Consider the following 15814-nt stretch of genomic DNA (forward strand, 5'->3'; position numbering starts at 1 on the left):
GAAAGGCCAACTATAACAAAATTCGGCAGGAGCTCGGGAATGTGGATTGGGAGCAGCTGTTTAAGGGTAAATCAACATTTGAAATGTGGGAGTCTTTTAAGGAAAGGTTGATTAGAGTGCAGGACAGACATGTTCCTGTGAAAATGAGAGATAGAAATGGCAAAATTAGGGAACCATGGTTGACGGGTGGAATTGTGAGACTAGCTAAGATGAAAAAGGAGGCATACATAAGATCGAGGCGACTCAAAACTGATGAAGCTTTGGAGGAATATCGGGAAAGTAGGACAAATCTCAAACGCGCAATAAAGAGGGCTAAAAGGGGTCATGAAATATCTTTGGCTAACAGGGTTAAGGAAAATCCCAAAGCCTTTTATTCGTATACAAGGAGCAAGAGGGTAACTAGAGAAAGGATTGGCCACTCAAAGACAAAAGAGGGAATTTATGCGTGGAGTCAGAGGAAATGAGTGAGCTTCTTAATGAGTACTTTGCATCGGTATTCACCAAGGCGAGGGACATGATGGATGTTGAGGCTAGGGATGGATGTTTAAATACTCTAGGTCATGTCGGCATAAGGAAGGGGGAGGTTTTGGGTATTCTAAAAGGCATTGAGGTGGACAAGTCCCCAGGACCGGATGGGAGCTATCCCAGGTTACTGAGGGAAGCAAGGGACGAAATAGCTGGGGCCTTAACAGATATCTTTGCAGCATCCTTGAGCACGGGTGAGGTCCCGGAGGACTGGAGATTTGCTAATGCCCCTTTGTTAAGAAGGGTAGCAGGGATAATCCAGGGAATTATAGACCTGTGAGCTTGACGTCAGTGGTAGGCAAGCTGTTGGAGAAGATACTGAGGGATAGGATCTATTCACATTTGGAAGAAAATATACTTATCAGTGATAGGCAGCATGGTTTTGTGCAGGGAAGGTCATGTCTTATAAACCTAATAGAATTCTTTGAGGAAGTGACAAAGTTAATTGATGAGGGAAGGGCTGTAGATGTCATATACATGGACTTCAGTAAAGCATTTGATAAAGTTTCCCATGGCAGGTTGATGGAAAAAGTGAAGTCGTATGGGGTTCAGGGTGTACTAGCTAGATGGATAAAGAACTGGCTGGGCAACAGGAGACAGAGAGTAGTGGTGGAAGGGAGTGTCTCAAAATGGAGAAAGGTGAATAGTGGTGTTCCACAGGGATCCGTGCTCGGACCACTGTTGTTTGTGATATACATAAATGATCTGGACGAAGGTATAAGTGGTCTGATGAGCAAGTTTGCAGATGATACTAAGATTGGTGGAGTTGCAGATAGCGAGGCGGACTGTCAGAGAATACAGCAAAATATAGATAGATTGGAGAGTTGGGCAGAGAAATGGCAGATGGAGTTCAATCCAGGCAAATGCGAGGTGATGCATTTTGGAAGTTCTAACTCAAGAGCAGACTATATGATCAATGGAAGAGTCCTGGGAAAAATTGATGTACAGAGAGATCGGGGAGTTCAGGTCCATTGTACCCTGAAGGTGGCAACGCAGGTCGATAGAGTGGTTAAGAAGGCATACAGCATTCTTGCCTTCATCGGACGGGGTATTGAGTACAAGACTCGGCAGGTCATGTTACAGTTGTATCGGACTTTGGTTGGGCCACACTTGGAATACTGCGTGCAGTTCTGGTCGCCACATTACCAGAAGGATGTGGATGCTTTAGAGAGGGTGCAGAGGAGGTTCACCAGGATGTTGCCTGGTATGGAGGGTGCTGGCTATGAAGAAAGGTTGTGTAGATTAGGATTGTTTTCATTGGAAAGACGGAGGTTGAGGGGAGACCTGATTGAGGTCTACAAAATTATGAGAGGTATGGACAGGGTGGATAGCAACAAGCTTTTCCCAAGAGTGGGGGTGTCAATTACAAGGGGTCACGATTTCAAGGTGAGAGGGGGAAAGTTTAAGGGAGATGCGTGTGGAAAGTTTTTTACGCAGAGGGTGGTGGGTGCCTGGAATGCTTTGCTAGCGGAGGTGGTAGAGGCGGGTACAATAGCATCATTTAAGATGCATCTGGACAGATATATGAACGGGTGGGGAACAGAGAGAAGTAGACCTTGGAAAATAGGCAACAGGTTTAGAACATAGAACATAGAACGATACAGCGCAGTACAGGCCCTTTGGCCCACGATGTTGCACCGACATGGGAAGTCAAAAACTAAAGGCCATCTAACCTACACTATGCCATTATCATCCATATGCTTATCCAATAAACTTTTAAATGCCCTCAATGTTGGCGAGTTCACTACTGTTGCAGGTAGGGCATTCCACGGCCTCACCACTCTTTGCGTAAAAAACCTACCTCTGACGTCTGTCCTATATCTATTACCCCTCAATTTAAGGCTATGTCCCCTCGTGCTAGCCACCTCCATCCGCGGGAGAAGGCTCTCACTGTCCACCCTATCTAACCCTCTGTTCATTTTGTATGCCTCTATTAAGTCACCTCTTAACCTTCTTCTCTCTAACGAAAACAACCTCAAGTCCATCAGCCTTTCCTCATAAGATTTTCCCTCCATACCAGGCAACATCCTGGTAAATCTCCTCTGCACCTGATCCAAAGCTTCCACGTCCTTCCTATAATGAGGCGACCAGAACTGTACGCAATACTCCAAATGCGGCCGTGCCAGAGTTTTGTACAGCTGCAACATGACCTCTTGGCTCCGGAACTCAATCCCTCTACCAATAAAGGCCAACACACCATAGGCCTTCTTCACAACCCTATCAACCTGGGTGGCAACTTTCAGGGATCTATGTACATGGACACCGAGATCCCTCTGCTCATCCACACTGCTAAGAATGATACCATTAGCCAAATATTCTGCATTCCTGTTATTCTTTCCAAAGTGAATCACCTCACACTTGTCCAGAATTGCCAACACTTCTTCCCTACGCACCTCAATGCCATCTATTCTAATAGCCTGGGTCTCAGCATTCTCCTCCACAACATGATCTTTTTCCTGAGTGAATACTGACAAAAAGTATTGATTTAGTATCTCGCTTATCTCCTCAGCCTCCACACACAACTTCCCACCACTGTCCTTGACTGGCCCTACTCTTACCCTAGTCATTCTTTTATTCCTGACATACGTATAGAAAGCTTTTGGGTTTTCCTTGATCCTACCTGCCAAAGACTTCTCATGTCCCCTCCTTGCTCGTCTTAGCTCTCTCTTTAGATCCTTCCTCGCTTCCTTGTAACTATCAAGCGCCCCAACTGAAACTTCACGCCTCATCTTCACATAGGCCTCCTTCTTCCTCTTAACAAGAGATTCCACTTCTTTGGTAAACCACGGTTCCCTCGCTCGACCCCTTCCTCCCTGCCTGACTGGTACGTACTTATCAAGAACATGCAATAGCTGTTCCTTGAACAAGCTCCACATATCCAGTGTGCCCAGCCCTTGCAGCCTACTTCTCCAACCTACACATCCTAAGTCATGTCTAATGGCATCATAATTGCCCTTCCCCCAGCTATAACCCTTGCCCTGCGGGGTATACTGATCCCTTTCCATCACTAACGTAAAGGTCACCGAATTGTGGTCACTGTTTCCACAGTGCTCACCTACCTCCAGATCTAACACCTGGCCTGGTTCATTACCCAAAACCAAATCCAATGTGGCCTCGCCTCTTGTTGGCCTGTCAACATATTGTGTCAGGAAACCCTCCTGCACACATTGTACAAAGAACGGAACGTTTAGATAAAGGATCTGGATCGGCGCAGGCTGGGAGGGCCGAAGGGCCTGTTCCTGTGCTGTAATTTTCTTTGTTCTTTGTATTCCGGCACCTGATCGGGTAAGCTGGTACGGGAATTGAACCGCCGCTGCTTGCTTTTCTCTGCACCACAAACCAGCTGTCTAGCCCACTGAGTTGTACCCCGAAACAAGCGAAACTCCCCCAATATCCCCATGATCCGATCAAAGCTCTCCCCTGTGTTTGTAATCTACATCAAGAGGTCATCTGCATACAGGGAAGCCCGGTGCTCCATCCTCCCCCTCACGATACCCCTCCAACCCCCAAGGTTGTAAGCGCCACCGCCAGAGGCTCAATTGCCAAAGTGAAAAGCAACAGAGACAGCAGGCATCCCTGACCTGATTCCCGATGTTGGCCAAAATACCCCGAGCTCACATTGTTCGTACGAACACTTGCCTTGGGGGCTGATACAGCAACCTAAACCAATGTACAAACCCAAACCATCCCAACTTCTTAAACAAATACACCCACTCAACCCTCATGCCGCATATATCCTCCCTCTCCCCAGAGATTTCAAACTGTAAAACCGGCACCTGCCGCCTCAACTGATGCGCAAGCATCCTGCTGGCCTTTTCCCATGTTGATACATCACCCCGACGACACGACTGTTAGAACATAGAACAGTACAGCACAGAACAGGCCCTTCGGCCCTCGATGTTGTGCTGAACATTGTCCGAAACCAAGATCAAGCTGCTGCTTCCTTTCCTTTCGCAATGCCTCCTGAGGGACTGCCTAATACCTCTGATCTACCTCCAGAATAGCCTCCACTAGTCTTTGCCTTTCTAGCCGCTCCCCCTCCTCTTTGTGTCCAGATTCCCTGATCACTTCCTTCAAAACACTTTCCATGTTACGGAGGAGGAGACCTCGTCCATAATATTTAGCTCCGCACAATTCCGTGTGGACAATTCCCCTATCCTTTCATTGATCCCCTTATTGGCCAGCAACCCCACATCCAGCCTCCACTGTGGCCACTGGGAACTCTCTCCTTCCATTTGCAAGTCCTCCAGGTGGTTTAGTGGCTGGTTTAGCTCACCAGGCTAAATCGCTGGCTTTTAAAGCAGACCAAGCAGGCCAGCAGCACGGTTCGATTCCCGTACCAGTCTCCCCGGACAGGCACCGGAATGTGGCGACTAGGGGCTTTTCACAGTAACTTCATTGAAGCCTACTCGTGACAATAAGCGATTTTCATTTTTCATTTCATGTGATCTGAAACCACGTTTGCCGAATCTACTCTCCCAACCACCCCGCCTGCAACCAGCACAAAAAAATTGGTCTGAGAACACACCCGGTGAACATGCGAAAGAAATTAGAATTCCCTCGCGCTCGGCCTCCCAAACCGCCACGGGCTCACCCCTCCCATTCACTCCACAAATCCCAACAACTCGCTCTACCCTCCCACGTAATCAACTGGAGTGTGTCAATGTCCTGAATCTGCACCAACACCTTCTTCACAAACTCCACCATCATCCTAGTTGGGGACATATATATTCACCAGCACCATGGGGCCCACCTCCAACTTCCTGCTCACCATCATAAATCTGCCCCCAGGATCCACCACAATACTACCATGCAAAAACGGCACCCTCTTACTTAACAGCACCACTACCCCCCTTGTATTCATATTCAGCTCTGAATGAAATACTTGCCCCACCCACCCTTTTCTCAACCTTGTTTGATCTGCAACTTTTAAATGAGTCTCTTGCATGAACACCACATCTGCATTCAAACTCTTAAGTGTACAAAGATGCAGGACTGCTTGATCGGCCCATTCAGTCCCCTAACATTCCAGGCTATCACTTTGGTCGGAGGGCTCCAGACCTCTCCATCCCCATCCCGGTCAGCCATATTCACTGTTCAATGAGCTCCTCCAGGCCCACCTTCCAGGCTTCCTCAAGATGACGGCCGTTTTCCTCCCAACCAACTGCGCTACACCAGCACCTCCCATGTTATCTAATGTGCAACCACTCACTTCATGGCCGCCACTGGAAGTCACAGAATCAACATTTACAGGTAATCATCTCTCTATAATGGCAAGTAGATCTAAACCATTTATCTCTATTTGTGCCACTAGTTGAACTGATTGTGGGTGCTTTATGCATTCAGATGTAGAGTCATTCATTTTGTTTTTCTATTATTCCCTGAATGGACCTACCTTGCTGTGAATCACAGGAATTGGATCCTTTATCCCCTACCCCACACCACCCCTCCAGCTACGAGGAGATATCCTTCTCCCTGGCACCGAGCTGAGCAGAGCTTCCAGTTGTGGCTACAAGAACAGTATCTATTCCCGCTAACCATACTGTTGCCTATCAAAACCATATTCCTTTTCAGTCTCTCCATTTGAATGGTATTCTACACCATAGTGCTCATCCACACCCGAGTTCTTGTTCTCATCCACACAGCAAACACCTCATCTGTTGGTCAAAATCAAGGGCTGAGACTCCTGAGTCACTACTGGACCCCCATACGTGCCTGGCTCAGTTACAACCTTATGCACTAACTACTGATCGACTAAAGTTCTAATTCACCCAAGGGATTGCCTCCTGGAACAAAATGTCCAAGTCCCTTTCCCCGATGCCCCACAATGTCTGCAACTCGGACTCCAGCTCAGTAACTCAGGGGCAATGTTGCTCAAGCTGTAGATGCTTATAACAGGTATGTTGTCCAGTACTGCGATTCATTTCACAGATTCCCACATGCTGCAGTCGTTACATGCTGCAGTCGTTGCATACTGCCACCCCTGTCATCAATTATTTATTTAATTAGTCAAAGAGGTATTGATTACATTACATTCTCTGAGCTTGCAGACAGAAGAAGAGCTCTCCCTACTTCCTCCTCTGTAATAAATTCCCACCTGCAGCAAATTCCTGGCTTACCACTTGGTTAAGCACCCTGTCCTCTAATTACTCAGTATCAAAACATGTCTACCTTCATGGAGAGCTGATGGCTCACACCCAAATTGCAACTGCAAAGTCAGCTAAGTAGCTAACGCCTAAACAGGCAACCACTTTCAGTTGATGGTCAGATAATTGCCATTGCCAGGCGGTTTTTGTTGTTAGGTGTCTTAACTGGCTTGCAGTTTGAAGTTCAAAGTCAAAGCCTGACTGATCATATAAATTACAGCCTAGAAATATTTGCCAGAGGGATCCTACTTGCACCAAATCTCTAACTTAGCACTTGGTTCACAAAGCATTCTGTCCTCTGATTATGCTGTGGTTTCATGAAGGAAGGTATTTTTTTTTTATAAATGTTTTTTATTCAGTTTTCATGTTTTATATTGAACAAATTACAAATTGTTAGAGAGAGAGAGAAAAAAAAACACACAAAAATTAACATATATATTTACAGGTGAGCATCTTCGTAGTAATAACTGTGGCCTCCCCCTTTTCGCCGGCATACATATTTTACATTCCCCAACATGTTTATTGGCATTTATTTAGTTTGGTTTTGGGCCTTAGCTAGCCATCAAACCCCCGTAACGAGCCCGTAGCCCCCCCCCCCCCTCCCCGCCGGCTACCTTCCCCCGACTATTCTTCCTCTTGTACGTTGGCCACAAACAGGTCCCGGAACAATTGCATGAATGGCTCCCACGTTCTGTGGAAGCCGTCGTCCGACCCTCGGATGGCGAATTTGATTTTCTCCATTTGGAGAGAATCCGAGAGGTCGGACAGCCAGTCTGCAGCTCTGGGCGGTGCTGCTGACCGCCAGCCAAACAGGATTCTACGGCGGGCGACCAGGGAGGCAAAGGCAAGGGCGTCCGCCCTCCTCCCCAGGAATAGATCTGGCTGGTCTGAAACCCCGAAGACCGCCACTATCGGGCATGGCTCCACCCTCACCCCCACCACTTTGGACATAGCCTCGAAGAAGGCTGTCCAGTACTCCACAAGTCTGGGGCAAGACCAGAACATGTGGGCGTGGTTGGCCGGGCCTCTTTGGCACCGCTCACATCTGTCCTCCACCTCCGGGAAGAACCTACTCATACGGTTTCTCGTTAAGTGGGCTCTATGTACCACTTTTAGTTGCGTCAGGCTGAGCCTTGCGCACGTGGAGGTGGAGTTGACCCTATGCAGTGCTTCGCTCCAGAGTCCCCACCCTATCTCCACCCCCAGGTCGTTCTCCCATTTCCTTCTTGTTGCGTCCAGTACGGTGTCGTCCCTATCTACCAGTCGGCCATACATGTCACTACAGTTCCCTTTCTCTAGGATACTTGCGTCCAGTAGGTCTTCCAGTAGTGTCTGTCGTGGCGGTTGTGGGTACGTCCTTGTCTCCTTTCGTAGGAAGTTTTTGAGCTGCAGGTACCGTAGCTCGTTCCCCCCAGCTAGCTGAAATTTCTCTGTCAGTTCGTCCAGTGTTGCGATCCTGTCATCCGTGTATAGGTCCCTGACTGTCAGTGTCCCCCTGTCCTGTCTCCACCTTTTGAAGGTGGCGTCAGTCAGTGCTGGTTTGAACCTATGGTTGTTGCAGATGGGAGCCTTGTCCGACATTTTGTTCAGGCCAAATTGCTGCCGCAGTTGGTTCCAGGATTGGAGGGTGGCTGTCACCACTGGGCTGCTGGAGTGTTTTTTGGGTGGGGATGGGAGTGCTGCCGTGGCGAGGGCCCGGAGGGAGGTCCCCATGCAGGAGGCCTCCTCCGCATGCACCCACTCGGCTTCTGGCTCCTGGATCCATCCCCTTACTCGCTCGGCTGTTGCCGCCCAGTGGTAGAATTGTAGATTCGGGAGGGCTAGCCCCCCCCTGGATTTTGTTTTCTGTAAGACCTTCTTTGGGATCCTAGCATTTTTACCCCCCCATACGAACGCCATGGATGTTGTTCAGATGGACTGCCAGAAGATGTTTAAAAAAGGTTCCATACAAGGAATTATTAACAAATATAAAAGCACATGGGATTGCAATTAGTTTTTGACTTTTAAAAAATGCAGTTCATTAAATGAAACAACTGACCTTGGAGAAATGCAAATATTTTTATTTTTGTGTTAATTATTTTTAAATTTCAAATAAGACTGACATTTGTAGCTAGAACCAAATTAATGGTGATTCTCACAGTTTAAGAACTCCTAATTCACTTAAAAGAAATTTAATTCACTTTTTTGTGATTAAATTGATCTGTCTCACAACTCTATTGTAAAGATGTATTTAAAATGTGTGAAATAGAACATAGAGTGCAGAAGGAGGCCATTCGGCCCATCGAGTTTGCACCGACCCACTTAAGCCCTCACTTCCACCTTGTCCCCATAACCCAATAACCCCATCTAACCATTTTGGACACTAAGGGCAATTTAGCATGGCCAACCTGCCTAACCTGCACGTCTTTGGACTGTGGGAGGAAACTGGAGCATCCAGAGGAAACCCACGCAGACACGGGGAGAACATGCAGACTCCTCACAGACAGTGACCCAGCGGGGAAGCAAACCTGGTACTCTGGCATTGTGAAACCACAGTGCTAGCCACTTGTGCTTCCGTGCTGCCCTTAGGTTGATTAAACTTAGTTCCTCCGGTTGTAAGGCATCTTCCTGTTGAGTCCCCTTATTTCCCATTTGAAATGAAATGAAATGAAAATTGCTTATTGTCACAAGTAGGCTTCAAATGAAGTTATTGTGAAAAGCCCCTAGTCGCCACTTTCCGGCACCTGTTCGGGGAGGCCGGGACAGAAATTGAACCCACGCTGCTGGTCTTGTTCTGCATTACAAGCCAGCTGTTTAGCCCACTGTGCCAAACCATTTCTTTTACATTGCCATTATAATTTTTGATCCATGGATGTTTAATGGACATAAATCTTTAAATTGAGCAGAGGAAGTGAGGAATTCAAAAGGTCAAAATAGAACGCTGTGCTAGTCTTTGAACAGCAGAACTCAGATTTTTTGGTACCTAAGAGATTGGGGGGATTCAGTTCAATTGGCTGGCTGATAGCCAATGAATTGGCAATGGCTGTATTCTGCCCAGCAACAAGTGATGTGGAGATTCCGGCGTTGGTCTGGGGTGAGCACAGTAAGAAGTCTTACAACGCCAGGTTAAAGTCCAACAGGTTTGTTTCAAATCACTAGCTTTTGGAGCACTGCTCCTTCCTCAGGTGAATCAGCAACAGGTGGTGATTGGGTCAGAGGACGCAAGAAGCGACTCTCTCTCTTTCTCTCTCTCTCTCTCTCTCCCTCTCTCACTCTCACTCTCTCTCCCACACTCTCTCTCTTACTCTCTCATCTGAACCTGGTTGAATCTACAGTGAAAACCATTACAAACTGAAAACAAAAACCTCCAGCTGAAGGCTTAGATTGAAGAAAGGTGTACTGGAAGAGTTCATCTGAAATAAAGACTCCTCTTATTTTCATCATTATTTCCCCCCCTCTTTTCCCCCCCTGTGTTTGTCTGTATTGTATGTGTATAGAGGGTGGAGTGTGTTAAATAGGGGGTTAGGAATTCAATTTAATTAACCATTTGTATTTGCTGTATTTTCAGTTATTGTTATGAATAAAAATTAATTGTTTATATTTACAAATTTGTCAAATGTAGTTATTGGACAGCCAAAGACACGAGACTTTGGGTAGTTTCTAAGAATTATTTGTTAATTTCAATTATGTCTGGGACAAGTGGGGCTGGAATTGACTGCGCGCTAGCCAGGGTGTAGTATCACAGTCCCTTGAAAAACAATAGGCAGCATGACTCTGCCACCAGCCCTGATCGATCGCAGTTTATTTTGCTCCAACCCAGGTGTTGTCCTGCTCTTGAAGCTCCTGATGAATGTACTTCGTCTGGTTGTCTTTGGCTAGCCATGTCCTTTTTTTATATTTGGTGATGTCCATTCTCTTGCCACTCTTGAGAGGTGTCCGATAGGCAAAATATATGTCCTGCCATTCTCAGACGTCTTTCCATCACCCATGTCCCGCAATCTCTTCTGATTGGTTCTGTCATACTACTTAGTTGGTGATGTTATCTCTTTTAAAAAATATATTTTTATTAAGGTTTTGCAGAATTTTTCATAATAAAACAGTAGTAACAATAATAACAAAACAACATTTTTGTTGAACATTAACATAGTGCAAAAAGAGAATATACAATAACAATTAAATAGACATTACCCCACGCGACTCAGTCTTCCCACACCATCCCAATGAAGCACTCACCCCGCCCCCACCCCACGGATTGCTGCAGCTGCTGACAATTTAATTTTCCCCAAGAAAGTCGACGAACGGCTGCCACCTCTGAGAGAACCCTAGCGTAGACCTTCTTAAGGCAAACTTTATTTTCTCGAGGCTGAGAAACCCAGCCATGTCGTTAACCCAAGTCTCTATACTCGGGGGCTTCGAGTCCCTCCACATCAATAAAATCCATCTCCGGGCTACTAGGGAGGCAAAGGCCAAGACATCGGCCTCTTTCGCCCCCTGAACTCCCGGGTCTTCTGACACTCCAAAGATCGCTATCTCTGGACTCGGCACCACCCGTTTGTTAAGCACCTTGGACATTGCCCTTGTGAACCCTTGCCAGAACTCTCTAAGCTCCGGGCATGCCCAAAACACATGGACATGGTTTGCAGGGCTGCCCTTGCACCTCGTACAACTGTCTTCTACCCCCAAAAAACTCGCTCATTCTTGCTGCTGTCATGTGTGCCCGGTGCACCACCTTAAATTGAATTAGACTGAGCCTGGCACATGATGAGGAGGAATTAACCCTGCCCAGGACCTCTGCCCACAGACTTGCTTCCAACTCCTCACCTAGCTCCTCCTCCCACTTGCCCTTGAACTCCTCCACCGGGGTTTCCTCGGCCTCCTGTAGTTCCTGGTGGATATCCGACACCTTCCCCTCCCCCACTCAGGTGCCGGAGACCACCCTGTCCTGTATCCTCCGTGGCGGCAGCGTCGGTAAGGCCACTACCTGTTTTTTCAGGAGGGCGCGTACTTGCAGATATTTAAAGGCGTTTCCTGGCGGCAGATTAAATTTGTCCTCTAGCGCCTTCAAACTGGGAAAGCTTCCGTCTATGAACAGATCTCCCATCCTTCTGATGCCTGCCCTCTGCCAGCTCTGGAACCTACCATCCATCCTACCCGGGACAAACCTGTGGTTGTTACATATCGGGTCCAGACCGACGCTCCCTACACCGTCTTGTACCTCCTCCACTGTCCCCAGATCCTCAGTGTCGCCACCACTACCGGACATGTGGAGTAACGGGTCGGCAAGAACAGCAAAGGAGCCGTTATCAAAGCTCCCAGGGTGATGTTGTCTCTTCATGCCGTGTCCAGGATCTTACTTGGGCAACGTTGGTGGATCTGAGCAACACTGTTGCTATTGTCTTCCATGTCTCGCTGGCATAGATTGCAGTTTGTACTACAGTGGACATGTAGAGTTCCACGTCATGGTCATGTTGATGGTGTTGGATGCCCAGACCACCTGGAGCAACTGGAAGACCAATGCTGCTTTGCTAATTCTTGTGCGGACGTCAACCTTGGAGATGTTGCTTCCTAGGTAGGGGAAGTGGTCAACATCCTCTATTATCTGTCCATCCCAATGGCAATGGGAGGGCCTTCTTGTTGTCCAGCCATCACTGTCTTTGTCACCTTGACATGAGGACCAACCTTGGCACCACTACTTCAAGACTGGTGGTTATGTTTTGGAGCACGCACAATTCTTTGGCCTGCAAAACCACTGTACTAATCAAAGGCAAGGAAAGTAGAATGTTATCGATGGATGAGGTGGAACATTTTCAAGAGAATCTCAACCAGCCCAGCTCCATGTTCCAGTTCAATGACAGCACCGTACCTCAGCAGCTGGACATCAACCTGGGGAAAAATTGCCAGATCAGAGATCCAAAGAGCCATCAAAAGCCTGAACAAGAACAAAGCACTTGGAATTGATGAGATACCAGCAGCACTGTTGAAACATTGCAAGAACACTGTTACCAAAGAGCTCACTGCCCTGTTCAAAAAGATCTGGATTGCAGAGGAAATTACGGATGACTGGAAGTGAGGCGCAATTGTAAAGCTGCCGAAGAAAGGGAACTTCAGCAACTCAACATCTGGATGGGGCATAACACTGCTGTCAATACTTCGCAAGGTCTTCAGCATCGTGTTCCTCAACATTTTAAAAGCAGAATTAGACTGTACCCTTCGTGAAGAACAGGCAGTTTTCTGGGCTGACAGATTGTATTGAGAGTTGATCCTTACGCTCAGGAATACACAGAGCCAGAGCCAAGAGTATCAGAAGCTAATTTCTGTCAATTTCATTAATTACAAGAAGACTTTTACTATAATCCATTGCCAGTCACTCTGGTGCGTCGCAAGACAGTATGGCATCCCAAAGTGGTACATTAACATTTCCCAAGCCTTCTATCATGACAACACCAGAATCGGCAACATGAACTCCTTTAACCTTACAGAAGTATAGCAAGGCTACATAATCTCAGCATTTCTGTTTCTCTTGGTTATCAATTTCATCATGAGGAACGCAATGGAGGATGCAGACTTTGGCGTCCCGTGGCCATCGGTTGTTGGGCCTAGGTTCACTTGACTTGCTGGAATATTCTCAAACCTGACATGAAATCTTTTTCATATTAAATGGTAGATATTGTTGACAATTCTCTGTTCAAGATTTTCCATCAAGCGGTCAGTCGTGTTTTTTAAATAAAATGTTTCTAAGTATGTGTGCATGGCTGACAAGGCTGGCATTTGTTGCTCCTCTTTGTAGCCCTTGAGATGGTGCTCCTGGGCCTCTTTGAACTGCTGTAGGCCATGTGGTGAAGGTAATCACAAATTCTGTTAGATGGGCGAGTTCCAGGTTGTTGGTCCAGTGGTTATGGTCATATATGCAACATGCAGCGACTGGACACGGATCCACAAATGGAATCTGACCAGCCTGGCAGAGTCCACTATTCCCCCCCCCCCCCCCCCCCCAATCTGTGGCAACGATGGGGGAGGGGTTAGGGTGGAGCCAAGCCTGAATGTGGCAGTCTTCGGGGTATCAGACCAGCCAGAACTATTTATGGGGAATGGGGGCCAAGGCCCTTGCCTTTGCTTCCTTAATTGCACATCGAAGAATCCTGCTCGGCTGGCGATCAGCAGACTGGCTGGCCGACCTGTCCGAATTTCTCCACCTGGAGAAAATTAAATTCACCATCCAAGTGTCTGAGGAGGGCTTCCACAAGACATGGAAGCCATTCATCAATTTGTTTCAAGACCTGTTTGAAGCCAACAGCCAAAAGAGCGAGGGTGGTGGTCACTGAGGCACCAAAAAACAGGAGGAAGAAGGGAGGGTAGGAAGAGGAGAGGGGGGATGACGGGAATTGTCACTGGTGGGGCCTAGAACAAGTACACAAAAACTGACCCCTGCGGCAGGGACGACGGATCCCAGGGCGAGTGGAAAACTCCTTTCCAACTGGCAAACAAACAACCAGTGACATGACCTAGGCCCTTGCTGGTGCCGGCACAAGCAAACAAATAAAATCCCACCAAAATGTAAATAAACCATGACGCTAAGGGAACACCTAAACAGGGGAGGGGAGGAGATGGCAGGCAAGGCTAACCGATGTGGATTGGGGGGGGGGGGGGGGGGGATGTATTCATATGTAAATACACGATCATCTCTTTCTGTAAACTATGGTTAAGAATGGCAGAATTTCAATAAAAATATATTGTTTTAATGAAGTGAAAAAAAATGCAACATGTGTGCAGAGCCTCTTGAAGCACACCTTATTTTGGCATGTTAACTGTAACATTACTTAGTTTCTCCCACCAGCACAACTTATTCTGACATGTTAACTGTTACGTTACTTAGTTTCTCCCACCTCTGCATGCAATGTACAGATACCAGTCTAAACTCCTTTCATCGACTAGAGGGTTCAAAAATCAAATTAAACACTGCTGAATAAGTCACGACTTACAAAATGGGAGACTTTTGTGTTTCTTATTAGTTGTTAAATGATCTAAATTAGTGGATTGCTTGTTATGTAATTAGATGCTTGGAGAATCTTTTTTTTAAGTTAAATTTGGGAAAAGAATGGTGCAATTTTAATATCAGTCATAATCTTTAGGTAACAATGAACGAGAGAGTGCGCAAAGGAGAAGAAGGGAGAGATACAGACAGGAATTGTTGGAACAAATATCAGAAAAACAGAAAAACAAGATACGGTAATTTATAGTTGAACAAAATTACTTTATAAATGTTTAGGTTTACAGTCAAGGACACAATACCAATGCCCAAAGGTACTGGCACTTGTGATGTTCTTTGTTTAAATTAATATCATTAAGGTTGTAGTGTTGCTACAAAGAACATGCAGACTTTGTACTAAATCAAAGTCAATTTATTTGTACTACACAATAAATTGTGAATTCTTAAGTATGCCGAAAAAGCTAAGTATTCGATCAAATAACGACAATACGCAGAATACTGAAGAAACACGACTGTCTCTAACCTCTCCACTAACTCACTTCAAGAACACACTGACCACTGTGTGGCACATGCGATGTGCTCTTACTCCATCTAGTGGCTGGATGCTGTAATTACACACTAGTCTACATGATCATTCATATATACAAAGATGATACACGAGATATCATTACATCCCCCTTTCTTTGCAAATTTTGAAGTTTACATTACATTCAAAATGTATATTCGCAATTACATTCATTTAGATGATCATGTTTCAATACACATGCAAAGTGTTCAAGGATTTAGCCGATCAGGCATCTTCCTAATTAGTTACGATCTTCTCAGTACTTTAGTCGGACTTGATATAGATTGCTGTGGTATCAGAGTTGCAGCCTGAACATCATCATTGAGATTCGTTATTGTCTCTTTGTGTGTATCTGTATTCATATTTGCCGTTTCTGTTGCTTTAGGCCGAATGTCTTTCTCATTCACTTTTTAAAAAAATTTAGATTACCCAATCTTTTCCAATTAAGGGGCAATTTAGCATGGCCAACCCACCTACTCTGCACATTTTTGGGTTGTGGGGGTGAAACCCATGCAGACACGGGGAGAATGTGCAAACTCCACACGGACAGTGACCCAGAGCCGGGATCGAACCTGGGACCTCAGCGCCGTGAGGCGGTTATGCTAACCACTA

The 15814-nt window shown here is 46.4% G+C and overlaps 1 protein-coding gene across 1 annotated transcript in view; it reads left to right on the top strand.

The window, feature by feature from the left end:
- LOC119972134 (centrosome and spindle pole-associated protein 1) overlaps positions 1-15814 on the top strand; it is a 354916-nt gene that overhangs the window by 135378 nt on the left and 203724 nt on the right. Inside the window, exon 11 of the mRNA XM_038808467.1 lies at positions 14780-14876. Coding sequence (XP_038664395.1) covers positions 14780-14876 — 97 coding nt within the window. The remainder of the gene's footprint in view (positions 1-14779; positions 14877-15814) is intronic.

Source organism: Scyliorhinus canicula, chromosome 10 (assembly GCF_902713615.1).
Source record: "Scyliorhinus canicula chromosome 10, sScyCan1.1, whole genome shotgun sequence".
Classification (NCBI taxonomy): Eukaryota; Metazoa; Chordata; class Chondrichthyes; order Carcharhiniformes; family Scyliorhinidae; genus Scyliorhinus; species Scyliorhinus canicula.